Source organism: Typopeltis vanoorti, chromosome 11 (genome assembly GCF_054136105.1).
Source record: "Typopeltis vanoorti isolate ZY-2024b chromosome 11, IOZ_Tvanoo_1.0, whole genome shotgun sequence".
Classification (NCBI taxonomy): domain Eukaryota; kingdom Metazoa; phylum Arthropoda; class Arachnida; order Uropygi; family Thelyphonidae; genus Typopeltis; species Typopeltis vanoorti.
This window is the reverse complement of record NC_143559.1, coordinates 58,141,783-58,162,703: the sequence shown is the minus strand read 5'-3', so window position 1 is coordinate 58,162,703 and position 20,921 is coordinate 58,141,783. Positions and strand designations below refer to the sequence as shown.

The 20,921-nt window shown below is 37.7% G+C and overlaps 1 protein-coding gene across 1 annotated transcript in view; it reads left to right on the top strand.

Moving 5' to 3' along the window:
• Positions 1 to 20,921, top strand: part of Polr2I (RNA polymerase II subunit RpII15) — an 86,627-nt gene that overhangs the window by 39,236 nt on the left and 26,470 nt on the right. Inside the window, exon 6 of the mRNA XM_090400037.1 lies at positions 17,976 to 18,045. Coding sequence (XP_090256163.1) covers positions 17,976 to 18,038 — 63 coding nt within the window. The 3' untranslated portion in view covers positions 18,039 to 18,045. The remainder of the gene's footprint in view (positions 1 to 17,975; positions 18,046 to 20,921) is intronic.

Genomic DNA, 20,921 nt, shown 5'->3' with positions numbered 1-20,921 from the left:
TTCTCCTGTTTTCATTTCACCTTTATCATCTCTAATTCCTTTTACAGCACTCTTTCCTCCATTCCTAAGCTTCTTCAACAACCTCCAGAATATTTTGCCACCTTCTTGATATTTATTTTCTATATTCTTGCCAAAGTCCTCCCATGACTTTTGTTTAGCTAGTTTTACACACTGCTTAGCTTTCTTACATTTGTCTCTGTATTCTGTAAGAGTAAAAGCTGACTTATTTGCCAGGAACTTTTGATATGCTTTCTTCTTTTCCTTCACTGCCTCTTTAACTTCCTGTGTCCACCAGGGAGTTCTGATTTTTTTATCTTTGCATACAACCTCACCACATGCCTCTCTGGCAGAATCAATCAATGTTTCCTTCAGAGTTTGCCACTGAATCTCCAAGGTTTGATTCCTGTTCTCAAACTCTTTCATTTTCTTTTCAATAATATTTCTGTATTTTAGTCTACAGCTCACATCTGAGAGCTGCTCAACTTTTATTCGCTTTAAAACTTTCTTACATGTTATTCTTTTCAATATGAAATTCAATTTTATCCTGCTCAAGACTAAATAGTGATCACTTCCAATTTCAAATCCTCTGTACACTCTGGTGTCCTGCACCAGGGAGAAAACATCACTATCAACAATAACATAGTCAATGAGACTTTTCTTATTCCTAGCCTCTTCTCTCCATGTGAATTTGTGCACATTTTTATGTTGGAACATGGTGTTAGTAATAACCAGTCCATGTCCTGAGCAGAAATCCAACAGATATTTGCCATTATTATTAGCTTTGCTCTTTTCTCCAAATTTTCCCAAAATATTTTTGTATGTCTCACAATCATTTCCTACTCTACTATTTAGATCCCCAACAAGGACCAACTTTTCCTTTTTCATTGTGTCAGTTGCTCTTTCTAAAGCCTCAAAAAATTCCTCCACTTCTACCTTAGTAGAACCTTCTGTGGGACCATAGGCACAAATAAGTCTCATTGTCCAGTTCCCCATTCTCATATTTGCCCACATTACTCTACTTGAGACTGACTGCCATTCAAGAAGATTAGCCTCGTATTTTGTGTTGAATACTATGGCTACTCCTTCTTTTCCTTGATTGTTATTGCCTGAATATAACATTTTGTATTTATTGCTCAGAAAGATCTCACCAGTTTTGGTCTTTTTTGTTTCAGTCACCCCTATTATGTCGATCTGGTACTTATCTAATTCCTCAGCTAGCTCCATTTCTTTGCCATTCAGGCTTCTTACGTTGATAGTACCGATCTTGATAGTACCGAAAAAAAAGTTCCAGGATGTAATTTCTTTAAAATATATACAAAAGTTTATTTGCTGTGAGAATATATATACCCTTCCAAATATTGTCCTTCTGCCTCATACACTGTTCCCAGCATTTTTCCCACTCTTGGAAGCATCTCTGGAACTGTTCTAAAGGAATGGCTTTGAGTTGCTGTGTTGCATTCTGTTCAGTTTCATTTACATGATGAAACTTTCATCCATAAGTGTAGACTTTAGTTTAGGGAATAAAGAAGTCGTGTGTGGCCATATCTGGTCAGTAGGGTGGGTGGGATACAACTGATGTTCTTTTGAGCCAGAAACTTGCAAGTTGACAAGTTCAGTGAGATAACTGAGCTTTGTAAGACCCTCATTTTTGGGTCTTAGTTGTAAACTCATGTCTTGTCACCTGTAATGATGCTCCTCATGAAATTTGGATCCTAAGCGACATAATCTTGAGCTCCTGACAAACTGCAACTTGGTGATCATTTTAGTCCTAAGTGAGAAGTCTCGGCACAAACTTTACAGCAGTCCTCATTTCCAAATCTTCTCAGAATTTATTGGCAGGATCCATCTGAGATTCTCATTTCATATGTTGGTTCTCAATCAGTAACTCAATGATTATTCACTGATTATACCTTTTTGCAGATATGAACTACCAAATCATGGGTGTGGAATGTCAGTGGTCATTCAGAGAGAGAGAGAGAGAGCGTCATCTTCAATTGAAGTTTGACCATATTTAAATGTTTTGAACCACATTGAATGCCTTTGAGTAGCTTAATTTCATTATCCTGAAAGTTGTTTTAAACATTTTATGTTTCTATGTTTTTTTTTTTTTTTTTTGCTAAGTTTAGCACAAATTGATGCACATGTTGTTGATTAATTCCTGTCATCTGCATAAGATAACTTTGTTAAACAATTACATCATCAGCCAGCCCAACGGTATGAAATTCTCTAAACACTTACATATAGGGATATTTTTTCTAATGATGCAGAACTTTCCTCAGAACTCAGTTGTAATACCAGTTGTAATAACTCTCCAAATACAAGAACAAAATGCCACTATTCCATATAGCTGAGAGTTCATCTGAAAAGATAGCCAGAGTACTTAAAATATAATCTTCAAACCACATGTCAAATTAGCCACTTTGATTTTATCTCCTAAGGACAAACTCTGTCCTCTAACAGATCCTAAGTGTATGAAGTTCCCTGTTATTGTGATGGCCTGCTACAGACAGACAAAATCTGTTAACATTTCCTGTGGAAAACATAAATACATTTGCTACCATTATATATAAAAGTCATTACAGGTCAGAGAGACTATTTGTAGAGTCAGTAATGGCTATGAAGCATTCTCCTAACTTTAACAGTATGGCTGCAGTAATCTGCCAAAAATTTGGGAGACAGCCATCGTAAGATCAACTTCTACCCAGTTGTAATAACTTCTTTTATACAATATTACAGGATACCAGATCAGAACTTTAGATCTTTGTCCTTTACAGTTTGAATTGCTTTGTTTACATTGTCACATGTAAACTGTAACATGTTTTTTTGCTTTGAGGATGCTGGTTTGAAACCCACTGAAATGTCAGTTAATAATCTGTTATAATTTGCTATTTTGTTTAGTGTTGTAATAGTGTTAAAATAGTTATGAATTTGCCACACTTTTTTAGAAATATGATTTTTCTACCTTTTTAAATGGTTACAAAGCATTTAGTTGTGTGTGAATAAACAATTTTAATGACTTATCACAGAAGAGATTTAAAAAAAATCATTAAATACTTTAATTCAATATTTTTCAGGAAGTTACTGGGCTTCAAGGTTAACGATAACAAAAACAAATAAAGCATAATTGAATCTTCTTCTTCTTTCTTCTTTCGCTCTGCCTTATCCCATGTTAAACGGGGTCAACGCACCAATCTTTAACCTTCCTCTTCCAAGTTCTCCGGTCCAGAGCATCCTTCGGACTCCATCCTTTCTCCCTAAGATCCTCTGTCATCTTATCCCTCCACCTGAGCTTGGGCCTGCCTCTTTTCCTCCTTCCCTCCAACTCCATATACTCCACTCGTTTACCAACATACTCCTCACCCTTCCTCTCAACATGTCCAAACCACCTCAGCCTACTTTCTTGTATCTTCTTGCCAATTGGTCCCACCTTAACCGTCCCTCTGATGTAGTCATTCCTTATCCTGTCCTTTGTCACATCACTCATCCATCTCAACATCCGCATCTCCGCTACCTCCATCTTCCTCTCCTGTGCCTTGGTTATAGGCCACGTCTCCGCACCATGGAGCATCGCCGGCCTCACCACCATCTTATAGAGCTTTCCTTTCCTCTTACAACTCACTCTCTTGTCGCACAGGACCCCGCTCATCTTCCTCCAATTCATCCAACCGCATGTTATTCGGTGCTGTATTTCCTCCTCCAGGTCACCATTCCTCTCAACACCCGACCCAAGGTACTTGAATTTCTTCCCTGAAATTAGCCTTTCACCCTGGAGTCGTATGACGATATCCTCGTCACCCCCTGTTGACATATATTCAGTCTTCACCCGTTTAATTTTCATGCCGCTCTCCTCCAATGCCTTTCTCCACTCTTCCAGGGTATTTTCAAGCTTCTCTCGGGATGATTCGCATAGAACAATGTCATCGGCAAACAGCATGCTCCATGGTGCCTCCTTCTTGACATCCTCCACTAGTACATCCGTGACCAGGTCAAAGAGGTAGGGGCTCAGAGCTGACCCTTAGTGTAGCCCTACGACAATAGGGAACCCTTCTGTCATGCCGACACTAGACCTGACCTCAGTTTCTGTTCCCTCATACATCTCCTTCACCAACCTCACGTACTTCTCCGACACCCCCTTCTTCCTCATACACCTCCATACCTCCTGCCTGGCCACTCTGTCGTATGCCTTTTCCAGGTCTATAAACACCATGTGCAGATCCACTTGCATCTCTCTATATTTCTCCATCAATCACCTTAGCGCAAATATTGCATCCGTTGTCCCTCTTCCTCTCATAAATCCAAACTGCTCCTCACCAATTTTCGCTTCCTGCCGTAACCTTGCTTCAATTACTCTTTCCCATATTTTTAATGTGTGTGACATCAGTTTGATTCCTCTATAGTTGCCACAGTCTTGAACATCTCCTCTTCCTTTGTAGATTGGGACAAGAATACTTTTCCTCCATTCCTCTGGTATCTTTTCCTGTTGGGCTATTTTACACATCAGATCCCATAACATATCCACGCCCTCACTGTCCAAACTTTTCCACACTTCCCCAGGTATCTGGTCTGCTCCCATAGCCTTATTCAATAAAGCATAATTGAATAAGGACAAGAAAAAAACTTGGTTACATTTGACATAGTGCAGTCAAAAGTGACCAGGATGTCATTCTCCCAAACATAGGGCAGCAATGTTTTACATGCAAATATATTTAAATTAAGAATGTTCTGTAGAGAATGAGCTGATTCAAAGAATAACCATTTACATTTGAAGCAGAGTCTAGGGTAATGATTTTTCTCTCTGTTGCTAAGTGAAGGGTGCCAAGCACATGGCCTTGTTCATCTTTTTTGTGTATTGATTCACAATTGCATAATTTCAATGTTTTTTCCCTCATTGTTTAGCTGCAGATTTGATTATCCATCATAAAAGTTTATATTAGCAATCAATTCTTTATACTCCTGTTATACAGAATACAAAGTAGTGAAGTCATTTTAAAGAGGTAATTAATTAGTATTTTAAAGTGTTTTCTTTTCTAGAAATTCCCTTAAAGGAAGGAATACTACTGTTTGGAATTTATCTAATTGTTCCCTGTTAGGTCTATTTTCTATATCATTTCCAAACATAGAGTTGCAAAACCTATAGCATCAGTGCTGTATATCTAAGTTTAACACATGTGAACCACAGTAGTAGGTTTTTTATTACGTAAATATTTCGTCCTAGGTATCTTAGGACATCATCAGTACAGTAAGGCAATACTAGGAATGACAAAAGAAAGGGCACGTACGTACAAAGGAATCCAAATTGCGTGCAGTGGCGCGTTGCGGCCTTAAATTAAATTAAATTGAACTAAATTAAATTAAAATTAATTACAGTTAAGTTATTATTTTACACAATTTTTTATGACAATTTCCCATACTTTAGGGATGGCAAGAACATCATTGCAGTTTAGATTTGGTCTGTGGAGTAGGGCTTCAGCACTTTCTTGATATAAACGTTCATATTTATATGAAGATCTGTGTAGAATGTTGACTATTCTTGATATAGGATTCTGATGATCGTATTTTATTATTTAATAAGTTTGCAAGATGTTTTGCCAAAAAGTAGGTTGGTGACGATCATCAGAATCCTATATCAAGAATAGTCAACATTTTGTAAATAAACTCCAAGCCATTACGATTGCACCAACTGACATGCTAGCCAGCCTAGATGTTGTATCCCTTTTCACCAATGTTCCAGTAGACGAGGTAATAAACATCATCCAAGACCTTTTTCCTCTAGACATCACACAGATGTTTAGACACTGCCTTCAATCTAATTTCTTCAAAGTTAACAACACCATATACCAACAATTAGAAGGCCTAGCAATGGGAAGCCCACTATCACCATCTTGTGCAGACCTTTTCATGGAAAAACTTGAAAAAGAAATTCTCTCTGCAATCTCTCCGAAACCATCTACATGGTGGAGATATGTGGATGATATATTCATCATATGGCAAGACAGCTTAGACAACCTTAAATCGTTTGTGGATAAAATCAACTCAATACATAGCAAGATAAAATTCACTCTGGAAGTAGAAAACAACAACCAACTGCATTTTTTAGATATTTTGATAAAAAAAACAACCTAACAGTGTCAAATTATCCATTTACAGAAAGCCCACAGATACTGGAAGATATCTTCACTATACTTCAAACCATCACAAGTCACACAAACTGAGTATTATCCACATGTTGAAACATAGAGCCAAAAAGTTTATATAAGAGGAGGATACACAGAATGAACTCTCACTAATAGCCAACACATTATCACAAAATGGATACCCTCAAAACATCATCAAAAAATATCTATACAATGACAACCCCAGACAAGAAGAATCCCACCGTCAGCACGTTTCTACTGTAGTGATACCTTTCATCAAGTCAATTTCTTATCAAATAGCAAGAATACTAAGAGCCAACAACATCAGAGTGGTCTTCAAACCAACCACCAACATCAGACAAGTTTTAGGATCTCCAAAAGATAAAGTTCCGTTCTACAAATATCCAGGAGTATATTACATTCCCTGCTCCTGTGGTCTTGCCTACATTGGACAAACTTCACGAAGTTTAGAAATTAGACAAAAAGAACATGTTGGTGATGTAAACCACAACAGAAGCATTTCTTCGGGCTTAGCACATCATTTCTGCACGTCTAACCACACGATAGATTGGCAAAACAGCTCCATGCCATATCTCGATGACGACTACAGGCATCGTGTTTTTAAGGAAGCCACAATAGTACTAATAACCGGCGGAAACCTCAACAGAAATCAGGGTATAATTCTCAACAGTTCGTGGAAAAACTTGATCCTCTCTCTCAGTCAATCTGAACTACAGCTAGCCAGTAATCACATTACAAGTCTACAACAAACACGCATGCGTGATAATGAATAAGAACAATAAGCCATCTTTGTCACGCGAAACGTGTAACCATAGATACTAGTTTGATTTACAACGTTTTTTATGTTCCTTTTAATTTGCATTTACTTTCATATCTCCGTAATACCTTGAAAAAGCCAGACAGTTTGCTGGCGAAACTGGTAGGTTTTAATAAATGTTTATTTGTAAAATACTGGTCTGTATTAATAAAAGTGTATTTCTATCTATAAAAACGACCAAAACTGTATACCTTGAATTATAACTTTAATTATGAGTCTTTTATAATCACATAGAATTTTTAAAAATAACGTACAAATAGAAAAAAATAATTATCAAAAATCAACATTTATAGGGAACTTACTAAAAACAAAAACAAAAACAATACTCAAAATAAATAAAAACCAAACTTCAAGCATGCTAAATCAACGAATAACTAAACAAAATCGTCGCGTCGTCGCATTGTCCGAATGCCGCCACTGTGCGCACTGGCTAACATAAACAATAGATAATGGCTGGTGGCCATCCCCACTCCACAAAAGTTGATCCCTTTCCTAGTGGCCAATATAAATATTACGCACCGTTTCGCTGTGGCCACTATACTATTCCGCTTAGAAACTTGATAGCGACGTCCATGCAATAACGCGTGATCGGCCATTTGGTGAGAACTCGCATCACACGATATCGCGTGATTGGCAATGAACGTGTTAACTTGCAACTCAGAGGTAAATAAATGGAACATACTGTAATACGAAATCACACAGAAATGCAAATTACTACTGTTTCCAGAGCAGTATTAAGCTTGGACTTGTTGGAAAGGAGTACAATTGCCCATTAGGTTAGTTACACTATCATGGGCCAGGTCATCTCCACTTCTGTCTTTACGGTCAAAGTAAAATTCATTAAGGTTGGAGCTTCACTGGGTATTAATGTTTTCTGCAGACCGAAACAGAAAGGTGATTCAGCAGAAATTGATGTCGTCAATATTATGGTGAAACCCATGACAGTTCCACTTTAGAAACGTTCCTGTTATTTTGACTTTGTAGGCTTATCCAATTTTCACTATTGATTTAGGCAAGTGTTCATCTTTTCTTCTTGGAAAACATTTAATATATTATCCAATATTAGGATCAGTTGGTGAGTTTTTGTTTACTTTTGTAATACAGAAGTATTCATCATTTTATTTGGTATCTGGTTTATCTTTAGGTGAATTCCTTGACAAGTGGATTCTCATCAAGTGGGATCATTTTTGGAGTTGTTTCAGGAGTAAGTCTGACACACTACACATAGAAGCACTCACGATCACAGAGTTCAGATATGGGGAATTTTTGTATATGATATGAGTTTTGAGTAGCTTCCTCTTAGCATACTAATATCTTTTGTATTTTTTTTCATCCACTTCTGACATGTTCATGAGTAGGCTGGATGATCTCCCTGACAGCTTTCTTTATAGAATAAGATTATCATGCTCTTTACCGCCACCACATTGGGCACTCTTGTATTTCTGACATTTAAAATATCTCAGTGGATTATGAATGTACAGCCTAACAGGACAATTAAGATACCCTGCTTTTTACAGATGTTGGAGGTTTAGGTGTGATGTTCCTGATTCAGAACCAGGTGACCATCTTTATGTATCAGGCTGTGCTTCATACCAATCACTCCCTGATCTTTAAGTGCTTAACATATTTCCTCATCTGGAACATCGAGAAGATCCCATTATGATATCACCCCCTCTAGAAGAGTTTGGCTATTCCACCCATTGATGCTGCAGTGAGTATTTCACTGCAACATCAATGGCTATGGCTACAAATTATAGGCTAATCTGTATATGTGGAGTTGTGTTTAAGGTACCGGAGATCGGTGAGAACTGGGATACAGAAATTGGTTGATAAAAGCAATATTCTCTGGGGTTATTAGCATCGGCTTGTTAAAGGGAGATCGTATTTTACTTAACAAGGAAACCAATGTCTTGGACAAGGGAGATGCATATACAGTGGTATATTTAAATTTTCAAAAGTCTTCTGCTAGACTGCCACATGACAAGCTGTTAAATAAACTGAAAGAAATGGAATTGGAACTAGTTAGTTGGATTGGTGACTGGTGCTCAGATAGGTATCAGAAAGTTCTATATGGGGATACAGTTTCTCAAAGGAGGTGGGTCACTAGTGGTGTGCTGTAGGGATCTGTATTGGGGATATTGGGATTGTCTTAATTGGTGATATGCATCTGTTTGCAGATGATGCGAAATTGGGGAGAGGAATGCAGAGTCAAGCAGATGTTATGACCTTACAGGAGAACTTGAATAGATTGTATGAATGGGCAGGTAAGTGGAACTGTCAGTTCACTGGCAAAGTGTAAGTTTTTGAAATTTGATAAGTAACGATGGGATGCAAAGTATACACTCTAAGGAAACTTTCAAGGAGATGTGGAAGTGATGGTCGATAAAGGACCACATTGCACAAGTTCTGAAGTCATTACATCAGATAATGGTGATAATGCGGAGGACCTTGACATGCAAAAAAAGATAGGTTACTCCTTTGTATAAGACCTTGATCAGGCAGCTTCATGTGGATTATTTTGTGCACAGATTTGGTCACTGAGCTTCATGGTGAAGAGGATATGTTAGAAAGGATCCAAAGAAGATTCACAAAGGTGGTCGGTGGTCTTTGGAATATAAAAACAAATTGAATTGCAAAGTCTTGTGAATAGGAGGGGAGAATATGATTGAGACATATAAGTTAGTCGGGGGGGGGGTTGTTATCAGGTTGACATAGAAGAAATTTTTCATAGATTTGGAGGAGGAGGTTAGAACAAGAGGCCATCACTAGAAACTGTATAAGGAGAGAACAGAAAGTTATTTGCACAGAGAGTGGTTTGTGAGTAAAATGCATTGCCTAAGTGTGTTAATGTAGACACACTGAATCAGTTTAAGGTATGGTTGGATAAGCTTTCTGTGTGATAGTTCATACCTCCCACGATTAGTTTCTAACTCCATGGAGGTCGGATGTTAATAATAATATGGTAGTTAGTGATATGATATAATGATATCATTAGTTTAGAGGATGGGAGTTTCTTGTTCTTTTTAAGGATTTTTGCTAAGGGTCAGTGCTGTTTGGGATGAAATTCACTCTGCCCTGGAAGCTAATGTTTTTAAACTTCCAAGTTTTTGGGCGGGATGGTGGTGTGTGAAGTGGCATGTATATATAAAGAAGGTTCTGTTCTCTCATCCACTCCTCTTTCTTCTGTATATTAATGACTTGCTTCAGTTGACTGCCAACCCATTAGTCAGTTCCACTGATGATTGCACCTTGCCCTCCCATTTGTGCTACGCAAATCACCAACTTACAGTACATCAATTTTCACTACTTTTAATTTTGAGAGCAGTGGAGATTAATTGAAGATCAGAAATGCACAAAACATGACTTAGAGATTAGAACTGTGGTTCAGATAACCTTCCCTTTCAGTGTTAGCTAAACATAATACTCTCATATTTCTCACAAAAAAGAAACAGCCAGTATTAATGTTATTAGCGACATTCAAATCTCTAAACTAGATGAGATTTCTTACCCTGTCTTCAAACCTCTCCTGGCATAAACACATTACAGCCATCATCTCCTTAACTTTCAAAGAAATGGGTTTTTTTTTTGCTTAAGGTATTACTTTGCCTCTGATCAGCTGTCAGCCTTATACAAATCAAATCTGTCCATCTATTGGGTGGTGTTCCTAAGAGCTCAGAATACTTGACTGAGTGCAAAGTCAGATTGATTAATGACCCATCTCATATCAACTGACTCCACTCTTTTTCATATAAATGTTTGGTTTTTGTAGTATATATATATATATCTTCTGAGTATTTCCATGGTAAATGTCCATATGAACTAGCATCAATAATTCCTCCACACTCTACCAAATCTGAAACATATGCAGCTGCCACCCTTTCATTTCAACTCCAAACCTGCAGAATAAATTTCTTTTCCTCCTCCATCTTCGCTACTACTGTATTGTGGAATCTCTCCCCACCCCTCATTCCTCAAGTGTTTCCCAAGAAATACAACATACAAGCCTCAAATGAAATATAAACCAGTTTCTCCTTTCCCAGCTCATTACTCACACTCAGTACTAATGTACTATAGGTCGATCAACCAACTTCATGCAGGGTGCTCAACATAAAAATCTTGTAAGGGAAAGATCACTTCCTTATATTCTGACTCTATTAAGATTAGCTTTCTCTTCTTGGGCAGAAATAAAATGCATCACATCCAAGGCTTACTGAGTATTCAAGACACTGATTTGGTAGTACAACTCTCAAATATAAATTCTGTATAAATCTCCTGACCTTATTATTACTATTACTATTATTACGGGCAACTCCAGGGAGTCATTAGACTCATCGAGGGAGGCCCCAAATCATATTCATCACAACTATTCGACATTCATACAGTATCTATCATACCTTGCCTTAAACTCATTCACTGTCACAGCATCCACCACAGACTGAGGGAGCGCATTCCACTCATTCACTACTCTAATAGTAAAGAACTCAGCTCTAACACCTTTACTAACCACACTTTTGCCCAGTTTCCATAGGTGTCCCCTAGTTCTCCAACCACCAGTCCTGATCTCAAAAATATCCTCTGAATTAATCCTATAGAAACCCTTTAGCAATTTGCATGTCTCATTCATATCTCCCCTTTTCTGCCCATCCACTAATTTCTGCAACTCACAAATCTTTAACCTGTTCTCATAAGATTCATTCCATAGACCTGCTATCATCTTGGTCACTCACCTCTGGATCCTCTCCACCTCCTCCCCATCAAGAAGAAACCTAGGTGACCAAATCTGAGCACAGTAGTCGAGATGGGGTCTTATCTTATCAAGGCTCGATACAGAGGAACAATAACCTGCTTGTCTCTGCTTGTCAACGTATTCTTCAGCAACCAAGTAATTTGTTGAGCTGATTTCGCCACTTTTGCAATGTATCCCCTAAATTTCAATTCTTTATCCACCAACACTCCTAAATCTCGTACCTCATCAATTTCCTGGAGCACGGTTCCACCAATGCAGTAAACTGCTGCAAATCTTTTCACCCCAAAATGCATAACCTTACATTTTGCCACATTAAATTGACATCCATTCTCCTTAGCCCAGACCTCCAATCTATCCAAATCATCCTGCAAAATTTTGACGTCATCTGCATTCACTATTGTCCTACCCAACTTTGCATCAACTGTGAACAAATGAACTGTTCCTCTCAGATCCATTCCTATATCATTTATGAACAAATTAAACAGCAGTGGTCCAAGAACAGATCCTTGTGGCACACCACTAGTCACAGGCCGTCTTGTGGACTCTACTCCTGAGTAAACCACTCTTTGATATCTCTCCGTCAACCACCCTCCTATCCATCTCACCAACCCTATGTCCATTCCCAAATGCTGCAATTTACTGATTAGAATTCCATGTGGTATCCTGTCAAAGGCCATAGCAAGGTCCAGTAGAATCACTGTAAACCCATTACCCTTATCCAGTTCAGCCGTCACTGTGTTATAATACGTGAGCAAGTTACTGAGGCATGACCTACCCTTCACAAAACCATGCTGTCCCCGATACAGTATCCCATTTTCTTCTATCCAGTCTTGTATTTTCCTCTTGACTATTTTCTCTAAAACCTTGATAATGATTCCTGTTATGCTGATTGGCCGGTAATTTTCAACAGCAGCCTTGGAACCACCTTTGTGCAGTGGAACTATTTTCCCCTATTTCCACCCCCTTGGGACTGACCCAGTCCTGAGGCTCAAATTAAACAAAATGGTCAAGGGCACTGACAATTCTTTGGCCGCTTCACGTTCAACACGAGCTGGTATACCATCCAATCCCACAGATGTATCGACATTGAGGTTCTGTAATAGACTAGTTACCTCTACTTCATTCATCACAATTCCAATATAAGCTGTTGGTTCTTCCATTCCTGCAAAGTCACCACCTGGATGATACACTCTTGCAAAGTGCTCGCTCAGTAATTCCACAATATCGACTGATTCGGTTACCTCCCTACCCTCAGCATTTTTTAAGATCATTCTACCATGAGCATTTTTTCTTTTACTTGCAACATATTGAAAAAACTGTTTGGGATTCTCTTTAGCCTGCGTGGCCAATTTCCTTTTGTAATCTGCTTTTGCTTTTCTTACCACCCTTGTGGTAAGAAAAGCAAAATCCTGGCCTGAGCTTTATACTGTTCCTGCGCCTGATAGTCACCCTTCTCCTTAAATTCCCTCCACAATTGTTTCTTTTTTTGCAGCTCAAGCTTAATAGTGTTATTCATCCATTTAACCCCTACTTGATTTATTATTCGGACTCTTGGTATACAGTCAACTATTGCCTCCTGCAAACAGTTCTTAACCACCTCCCATGTACTATCAACATCCAGCCCTTGCAGTTTTACATGCCATGGCATTGAGCCAAGCACACACCTTTATAAATTCGTAAATTTGTAAATTCGACTCCTTTAGCCACCTCCCAAGTCATGACCTCATGGTCACTCTCACCAATTGGTGGCAACATGGTCATGTTCGTTACAGCCACATTCTCAGTTGCAAATACTAGGTCCAGCACTCTCTTCCCCCTGGTATTTTCCAATACATGTTGCCGTAGATAGTTGTCCTTTAATAACCGCATAAAATCCAATTCCTTCCTCCCATGTGCCCTCTCCTCTTTCCAGTCAATGTTACCATAATTGAAATCACCCATAATAATTACACCCTCCTTCCACTCATTTCTTCTATTTGCTTATGCATACTATCCCCACCATCCACTCCATCACCCAGTCTATAGCAGCACCCAATTGTATATTTTGTTCTGCTAGATTCTATCTCACACCAAACAGCCTCAAATGTGCTTTTTTCCCCATCCTGCAGTTCAACTTCCATACTCCTTGGCTGAAGCTCATCAGCTATCATCAATAACACTCCTCCCCCCCCTTTTTTATTCACCCTGTCACTCCTGAACACGCTATACCCGTCGCATTCAATCCCACTAGCTTTATCATCCTCTGTCAGCCATGTTTCACTAATACCGACAACCTGTGGCCTGGAAGTGCCAACCATGGCCAAAAACTCTTCCTTCTTGTTCCTAATACTCCTGGCATTAGTGTACATGAATTGCAGAAGCCCATTTGTCCCATCCCTACTTTGATGCCTTATACTAACTATCCCATTCTGATTTGTTGTCCGTCGTACTCGCTCGGGCATAATATACTCATTCATACACTTAACTGCCCCCCTAAAGTCTGCATATCTACTCCCCCCCCCTCTTAATAAATCTAGTTTCCCTGAGTCTGTACATCCACTTCCACATCATTCATCAACACTCTTTCAAGTCTCCGTACACCAACTCCATTCAAATGTAACCCATCCATCTTATATAAGTCCTTTCGCCCATCGAACTCATTCCACACATCCACAAATTCCACACCACTCTCCATGCATAACCCACGCATAAAGTCATTGGCAATTATGGCCCTCTTTCTAAACACTTCGCTGTTATACCGCGGTAAGATACTCACCATCCTAACTCTCTCACTCTTCTCTTTTGCTACCTCAAACAACTCCCTCACATCCTCTATCATTTCCATTTTGTCCTCTTTCAAATCATTCGTTCCTGCCACGATTATCATCTCTTTCACCCTCTGTTTTTGCAGTCGAATAGATTCGCTGACGTCCTTTATGTTCGCACCCGGCTGGTACGACTTCGTTAAACTCTCAATTATTACGCCTCTTAATAGCGAATCCCCATACAGCACTCACTCCTTCATTTTATTGACGTTTACGAACATTCTTTTATTTGCTGTCACAGACTTTCTCCGGTTATTTGTCGGTACGTTCAACACACATTTTTCCATACGCTCCAGTTTTCTTTTAGCTCTGTGTATCGCACCATTCAAACCTATCTGGCACTACCACGCAATTCTCTAGCACACCGCCATTTTCTACATTCTGACTATCGTTAACGATATCGCTCTCGACACTCGAAACACGCTTGAAGTCCTCATTCTCTTTACATTTTCTACACATATTAACTCCACTATCACTTTCTAACCAGATTCCCACCGCTCTTCGCAAGGCATACATCTCACAGACAGCACATTGCATAAATTCGTTTACATCAAAACTCTTAAACAAACATGGCGACCTGGCCGCCATTTTTTCTTTATCGGTGCCATGTGTACGCTATCTTTTCTTAAAAATAATAATTAAAATAACAGAAAACACGCAAAAATTGCACAGACACAGCAAGAAACAAAAAGCAAACAATACTACTTAAAATTCTAGTAAAATATCTAATGTTAACACAAAATACTACTAATCTTTTCAGGAGCTCCCGACAAGCCGACGATCTAATCAGTGCGACACCCTTATGATACTGTTACATTTGGAATGGTGCAACAAATACTTCTCTAAGAAATCTTGATGCTCAGAAGTGAGTTATTGCCTCCTAGACACACTCTCTCTCTCTCTCTCCCACGCTTACTTGTAGATACTGTTTCTGCATTATACTTTTTCTCTAGGTATTTTCATTGGCATACATACTGCTTCACCAGATTACCTGCCAGTATAACATCCATATGCAGATCAATTTCAAACTTGCTGAACCAACTTCTGATCCTGCTATTTCATTTCATCTGTTTTTTGTATGTTCTTTGGAACATACAAAAAACAGATGTGTTTTGGTGGTCTTCTTTATGCTGCTGTTTTCTCCCAAACTGTCTTCCAATTATTCAACAAACACATTTATATATCTACTCTTCTCTCCCTCTTATCAGTTCCTCACATGCAGCACTATTGTGTTTTAAGTTTTGTGATCTCTATACGGGAGGGTGATAAAAAAAGGTAGCCGTATTAATGTCAGTATGTTGTTTGCTTAGTAATCGCCAGATTTTGGTATGCAACTTCAAGGGGTCTACAGGGTTATGATACGAGGGTGGTCTGAAAGGTTCTTGGCCTCGACCATAGATGGCAAGATTTTTTTTTTTTTTAAGTTGGTACATCTGTCATAAGCATCCATGTGAAATTGCAAGTCATTCTATCAAGTAGTTTGTTTTATACAGCTGTCTGGAGCATGTTGTCTGTATCCCTTGAAATGGATAAAATTGAGTATCGTGAGGTTATAAAATTCTTTGTAAAAGAAGATTTAATGCCAAAAGAAATTCATTTGAAATTCATAAAAGTTTATAGGTCCTCTTCTCCTTCATTTTCGACAATTAAGAAATGGGCTGCCGAGTTTAAACATGGCTATACCAGCCATAAACAATGATCCATATGAAGGATGTCCAAAAGGTGTAACAACACCAGAAATAAAAAATAAAATAAGTGCATGAAATTTTTGAGACTATAGACATTTCAAAACAACATGTAGGATATATTTTGCATGAAGAATTGCAAATGAAAAAGCTTTGCACAAGATGGGTGCCACACTTGCTCATAGCAGATCAAAAGTGCACTCGCATGAAAATCTCTGAACGGTACTTGGAGCATTTTAACAAGAATAAAACTGATTTTGTGCATCGATTTATTACTATGGATGAGACTTGGATTCACCATTACACAGCAGAGTCAAAACAGTGGATAGAAGCCGGTTGTTCAGCCCCAAAGAAGACAAACTCTGTTCCATCAGCAGGAAAGGTCATGGCATCGGTATTTTGGGATGCTAAAGGATTTTGTTTATTATCTTGCAAAGGATAAAACAACCAGGAAATATTATTCCGATCTTTTAACCAGACTAGATGAAAAAATTTGTGAGAAAAGACCTAGTTTGCAGAAGAAAAAAAATCATCTTTCATCAGGACAATGCACCTGCCCAAAGGTGTTTTGGCAATGGGAAAATTTAGTGATCTGCACTATGAATTGTTGGAAGAACCAGCCTATTCCCCAGATTTGGCTTTCTCTGACTTCTGTCTCTGCCCAAAACTAACTCTTCCTCGTTGATCAGCATTATTTTTCGAATCAAGAGGTGATTGCAGCTGTAGAGGGGTATTTTGCAGATCTTACTGAGAACCGCTACAGGAATGGGATAATGGTGCTGGACGATAGCTGGAATAAATGCATTAGTCTTAAGGGAGATTATGTTGAAAAATAAAAATAATCTTGAAATTATTATAATTTTGTTTTTTCATTGCTTGGCTGAGAACTTTTCAGACGACCCTCATAGTACTGACTTCCTGTCAACATTTCCTATGTTTTTAAAATGCATAATTTATTATTTTGTTTCAGGTACTAACTGTTAATTATTATTTCTCTACATAAATTCTTACATCACATTTTAAGTCAGCATATTGCTTTAAGTCACTCTCTGTAAGGAAAAAAAGTATTTAGGATAGTACTTGCTTCTTGTTAACAGTTATCTTCTATATTAATGCTATTTAGCAACACTGCAATATTGTCAAATTTACATTTTGATCTTCTTAATGCACTCCCCCCTTCCCCCCAATTGTTTGACTTGACTAAACCACCTTAGATTAGCTCTGCCCTCATATTCCTGAATGCTAACAATATCAAGTTCCTTCATTTTAATGATTCTACCATGTGTTCACTTTTCTAATTTTTCTCAAACGCAACATCTGTGGTTTTTGATCATTTTATATTGTTCCCATCCATGAAAGGTTATTTCCTAACCCATAGTTATTTTATACCATCTTAAAATTAGCTTGAACAGTATCTTATATACTGCTACTTTAGTATTCTAGCTAATTTCTCTCTTATTCCTGATTGTTTTTTTACATTGTCTTTTTATTGCTGATTCTGTATGAAATAGCAAGCCAAGTTCTTGATTTTGATATGAGGTTTAATGCCACTTTATAACGTGATCCATATAAGTGAATGATAAGATAGCATTACCTAACACCTGATTTTACATGTAGACATCTACATGTAAAATCCTGTCCTGTTTACACCATGCAATTATCATGTGTAATGTATTAAAAGTATGTAATTATAGTGCTTACTCTACTTACTCAGATTTTTACACTAAGAAAAATTCTGGAAATTTACTTTTCTTTCTAAATTTACAGGATGAAATGAGGCTGTATTATGTATGTACCAATGCAAATTGTACCCATCGTTGGACTGAGTGAATTGAATGTAAGTATTCACCAAACGTGTAGTTTTCTTTGAATACTCTCCATAATGTAGTTCTAGGTGGTAAATAAAGTTGTAGTTTTTTTTTTTTTTTTTTTTTTGTAAATTCGAAATCGAGAATGCTCTGCTAATCAAGTTTTTTTTCCATGCCAATGCAGGGCTTGCCTACCAATGAAGTTACAAAATTTACTTAGCAGGTAGACTGAAATGAAGTTAAATTATTTTTCTTTAGAATCATATGTAGAATGTTATGAGTTCTCTCTTTCCTTTTTATCTCTAGAAATTCCTTGGTTGTAATTACAACTGAATTAGCTAAAACTATGCAGCCAGTAAATTAAGAAGATGATATCAAAGTTTCTGAGAGGAAGGAGGAATTTTGTCAGTTCTCTCACTTTCATTTGAAAAATCCTTATAAAACTTCTTCTAATTCCCCCCCCCCCCTGCTCCTCCTCAAAAAGTTTCTACTTAAAAAAAAAAAAAAAAAGTCAGAATTGCTACTGAAAAAGTTGTTTTCAAAATGCTTCATTTATTATTTTGTTTCGGGTACATGTTTATAATAAATCTGACATCACAATCTTATGTAACACTGCTACGGGTAGCATATTGTTTTAGGTCACTGTCTGTAAGGAAGCATAAGGTATTTACCAACTTGCTGTGATAAAAAGCAAATGTAGAAATCTTACCAAAATGATAAGTATTTGTAAGGTATTAAAACCAAAAGAAATAACTAAGGAAATGATTTGAGACAGTCATAAGGTATATTTCATAACAGCATATCTTGGAAGCTCTAGGTTCAGAAATCTGAAATAGAGCTGTTTTTGCATTATATAAGTAAGATGGAAACAACTATAGACAACAAAACTATGAGGAAAGAATGGAGTGATCTTATAAACACCATCATCCCATAATCATGATTATACAAAGGAGACCTGTATATTCAGTATATTATTGAATATACAGATTAAGAGATCTGAACAGATGGCATCAGTGGCAGAATCATATTGAAAATTAAGATACTAGGTAAGAACGTGACATTATTAGTATTTAAAAATGTGCAAGTAGAGCTAATCTAAGATGATATGGCCACTTAAATAGAATGGGTGAGGAAAGGTTAGCAAAACAGGTGTTTCATGCATAGATACATAAAATGATGTATCTATAACTATGGTAGTTAAATATAATCACTCTGACTGCAGAGTGCTTGTTATAACTGAACATTTTTTCGTTAAGAAGGGATATACAGTATGTGGAATGACAGAGGTAGCTACATGGGACAGTGTTAAGGCACAAGCTGCAAGGAAAGAATGGCAGTAGTTCATGGGAAGTGGTCAAAGGGTTGTTTGAATTTGGGTTTTTGTATTTATGACCAAAGCAGCTAAGGCCATGAGGCCATCACATTTATCTCTTGGTGCTCTCAGGTGGTTAGCCTGTTTTGAAGGATGAAAATGTTTCTTGGAGGGAAACCCTTCTACATCCATTTTGAGACAGGCTAACTCATAGTGTTTGAAGAAAGCAGTATCCAAGGTCAGGAGGACTAATCATGTTGAGGTCAAAGGGATGATTAGCATCAAGCTGGAGCTACAAAAAACATTGTGAAGAGAATATATATAGTAGCAAACAATTTAGTCCAAAAAATCTGAATTTTTATCAAGTTTTTGGTTCACTATTATGGTTCAGTGCTGTGTGTTTTAACTGTCTCTACAATATTTATTAATAGTGTTGTGCATTTTTAATAGTGTAAACAAGGTTATTCACTTTGTGTAGCTATAAAATGATTCCACCTCCAAAAATATGTACTCTTTCTCAACACTTACACCCATGACTCAAAGACAGATTGCGAATGAGTGAGTTGGTTTGGGTACTGTTCATGAAATTTTAAAGAGGTTTAGGGAGACAGATACTTTTTCTTCTGACAGAAAGGAAATTGTGGACAAAAAAGGAAAATTACACTTGCCCAAGATACTAATTAGGAAAAGCAAAATAAATCCAAGATTATCTGCTGCAGACTTAAATAGAGACTTGGCAGCTAGCAGGATTAATTTTTGACATGACAGTGTCAAAGATTGCTGGAAGCAGGGAGGACTGCCCACAGACCAAAAAAGAAAGAAACAACCGATAATGAAAGCTATTCAGAAAAAGAGGCTCCAGTGGGCAAAAGTGTACAAAGATTGGACTGTTGAGAAGTGGAAGGCCATATTCACAGATGAGAGTGAATATCCTATGTTTGCAAATCACCGGCTGAGAAGACTTCTCCTACTCGGCTTTAAAAAATATTCTGGGATTGTTTTATACATGATGGTCCAGGATCACTTGTGCCTGGTGGGTGATGGTATGATGAAAAGTGACCAATACATAAAAATATTGGGGAAAAGAGTGGTCTCACAGATCCAGAAAGACAAAGAACTCATTTTCCAACAGGATCTTGCTTCATGCCACACTTCAAAAAAAAGTGAGAGTCCTTCAAAAATCACAACATCCAGTTGCTTCGGTAGCCAGGTTGGCATTTTTCTTCTCTTCCCCTGATGGAGGAAGAGAAGAAAAATCCTATCTCTGTACTTTATATGCAGTTGCATCTGTCTTACAGATTCTTGGAAATGTTATCACTCCTTTGTATACTTATTTAAAATCTAAGCATCCTTTGGTTGAAAGGATTTGAGTTCATTTAATATTGTGAGTTCAGTTTTCTTAAATTGCTGAATATGCAGGCTGTTGAATTCATTTTAATGAAAAATTAAGGAAAGTTGTTGTTATTGTTATTATTATTATTATGGGCAACTCCAGGGAGTCCTTAGACTCATCGAGGGAGGCCCTATGCAGGCTGTTGAATTCATTTTAATGAAAAATTAAGGAAAGTTGTTATTGTTATTATTATGGGCAAC